Below are 2,984 nucleotides of genomic sequence, written 5' to 3' on the forward strand. Positions count from 1 at the left end.
ACCACAGCCCGGCTAAGAAAAAGTTTTATTAGGTGGGAAGGAGATATGAGAGCAGTTTGTCTAAATTCCAACACAAGCGATGCTTGTCCTCTATTTAGAATCTAGGAATTTGTGACTCTTTATCAGCAACTAAAATAAACAGAAATCTTCCATGATTAGTATTCAAGACTGTAAGTAATACATCTAATTCAAAGTAACCCAAGCCTTATAAGCCTTGAAATCAGTCTTGTGGAATGAACAACTTATTCCAGACTTCACTTGCATTCCTATGATTCTCATGAAGAGGATATATATATATATATATATATATAAAGTATAAAATTTGTAATCTACCACAATCTCCATGGAAGTTTCTTATTCTATTTAGCGAAAGGATATGTTGGTTTAAGATCATCTGCCTACTGGATGTTTTTAGAATTACTAGATTCCCAACCCAGGACCCCCTCTAAACACTTTATTAGCACTCTACCGTATCTGGATTTCCTTCCAGAAGAACATTGATGGCTCTATTGACATCTCCATTGCAGTCATGTAAAGCAATCACACATTCATCCTGGTTTTTGCCTGTGATATCAATCAACTGAAAGAGAAAAATCAGTAACCATAAGCAAGTTATACTCCATAAAAGAAACCAGATGAAGGGAGGAGACACCAGCTACAATTTAAAGAAACAAGATTAAAAAGCAACATATGTAAAACATAATTATACTTTCCAAAGAAAAACTTTTAAGGTCTAAGAGATGGCTAAGCAGGTAAGGGTACTTCCAACTAAGTCAGACTACTGGAGTTCAATCCCTAGGACCTACAGATAGGAAGAGAAAACCAACCCCCACAAATTATCATATTGCCTCCACACTGAGTACCATAACATGAAACCTACAAACATATCCAAATGTTCTGAAAAGCAAAAATTTAACACTCGTGGCTTAGGGATGAGGTAAAAAATATTCAAAGTAATTAAACATCAAATGGAGAATCAAGCTATAACATACAAACTTCTGTTCTAGATATCATTTTCTAAATTGAATTTATAGATTCAATTTAGTATTCACAAGATTCTGTGTGTATCAGAATACACACACAGAATAAAACTGTTAAGATAAAACTTTTTGGACAAGATTAATTATTCAAAGGGATACAGTATATAAGCAATAAAAACAATTATTTAATGGTCTAAGCTAACACTGAATGTAATTATTTTTCAGTGTGTGCATATGTACTTAAATTTCTAAGTATGTAGCAGGAATATGTTCTTCACAGTCCGTATGTGGAGGTTAGAGGACAGCCTTAGTGTCAGTCCTACATTTCCATCTTCAGACAGCCTGTCTTTGGTTGTTCACCACTGTATAAAAAGCTCAGATTTTCCTGTCTCCACTTCCCATCTCACAGAAAAGCACTGGGATTACAGATGTGTGCTCCTATAAATGGTTTACCAGGTTTTATGGGATTCAAAGCCTGGTTCTCAAGCACTTTCCCCACTGAGCCATCTCCCTACCCAGGATAATTATACTCAATGTATATTTACTTATTCAATGTAAGCATCAATGACATTTAATACTACTTCCATCCTGATATTTTCTTAGCTTAAAGAAAACTAGTTGGATACTCACTTGTTTCACCTTCTCCTCAAAGTCAGCATCATTATGGTCCGAAATCATCTGTGCAAGCCGAATTTGCTCTGCAGTAGCCTAGGAATTGAGATGGAATCAAGAAACTTAAATTAAAAGATAAGAAATTAACTAAGAGGGACCTAAGTAGTAAATTTTTACTCTCTAGCATCCTAGTTTCTTTTTTCTTATAATAAAAGAAAAGGAAAGCCGGGCGGTGGTGGCACACGCCTTTAATCCCAGCACTTGGGAGGCAGAGGCAGGCGGATCTCTGTGAGTTCAAGACCAGCCTGGTCTACAAGAGCTAGTTCCAGGACAGGCTCCAAAGCTACAGAGAAACCCTGTCTCGAAAAACCAAAAAAAAAAAAAAAAAAAAAAAAAAAAAAAAAAAAAAAAAAAAAAAAAAAAAAAAAAAAAAAAAAAAAAAAGGAAATGAAATAAATAAAAGAGCCAGGCAGTGGTAGCACATCTTTAATCCCAGAGGCAGAGGCACTTGGATCTCTGTGAGTTTGAGGCCAGCCTGGTCTACAGATTGAATTCCAGGACAGTTAGAACTGTAAACACTGAGAAACCCTGTCTCAAACCTCCCCACACCCCACCAAAAAGCAATAAACTGTAGATGTAGCTCAGCAGTAAAGCACTTGCCTAGCAAGTAGCTAGGTTCAACTGGTAGCTCTGGGTTCCATCCTCAGCAATGCAAGTTCCCCTACAAAAAAAGGTGGTCTGTTGATTCAAGTCTGTAATCCCAGTTACTTGAGAGGTGAAGGCAAGAAAATAAGAGCTCAGGGCTGACCTGGACTACAGAATGAGTTCAAGGCCACTCTAGACAACTTTATGAGATCCTGTCTCAAAAGTTCAAAAACAGTAAATAAAAACAAGGCTGGGGAGACAGTCCAATGAATCTCTTCACCCAGACTACTCAAAGCTGTAGGATCAATTCTCAGCACCACAAAAACTTACATAAAAAGTTAAACAAGGCAGGGTAGTAGTGACATACACCTTTAATCCCAATACTTGAGAGGAAGAGGTAGGACGACCTCAATGAGTTCAAGACCAGCCTAGTCTACAAATGAGAAACCCTATCTCCAAAAACAAAAAACTAAACAAAGATCAGTGATGGTGCACACCTTTAATCCCAGCACTCAGGAGGCAGAAACAGACGGATCTGAGACTATGGCCAGCCTAGTCTACAAAGTGTGTTCCAGGACAGCCAGGATAGAGAACCCTACCTAAAAAAACCAAAATAATAAAGTAATGTTTAAGATACTTAAAAAGAATGGCAATGCCGGGCGGTGGTGGCGCACGCCTTTAATCCCAGCACTCGGGAGGCAGAGGCAGGCGGATCTCTGTGAGTTCGAGACCAGCCTGGTCTATAGA

At 38.0% G+C, this 2,984-nt stretch overlaps 1 protein-coding gene across 22 annotated transcripts in view; it reads right to left on the reverse strand.

Annotated features, from left to right (window-relative positions):
- The window catches only part of Ubap2l (ubiquitin associated protein 2 like), a 58,404-nt gene that overhangs the window by 48,580 nt on the left and 6,840 nt on the right, over window positions 1-2,984 (reverse strand). For all 22 annotated transcript variants that reach the window (XM_026789243.1, XM_026789237.1, XM_026789248.1 and 19 more), the window contains 2 exons: window positions 1,611-1,688; window positions 470-580 (listed from right to left, as the gene is read on the reverse strand). In XM_026789243.1, coding sequence (XP_026645044.1) covers window positions 470-580; window positions 1,611-1,688 — 189 coding nt within the window. The remainder of the gene's footprint in view (window positions 1-469; window positions 581-1,610; window positions 1,689-2,984) is intronic.

The sequence above is a fragment of the Microtus ochrogaster genome, unplaced genomic scaffold (genome assembly GCF_000317375.1).
Source record: "Microtus ochrogaster isolate Prairie Vole_2 unplaced genomic scaffold, MicOch1.0 UNK16, whole genome shotgun sequence".
Lineage (NCBI taxonomy): Eukaryota > Metazoa > Chordata > Mammalia > Rodentia > Cricetidae > Microtus > Microtus ochrogaster.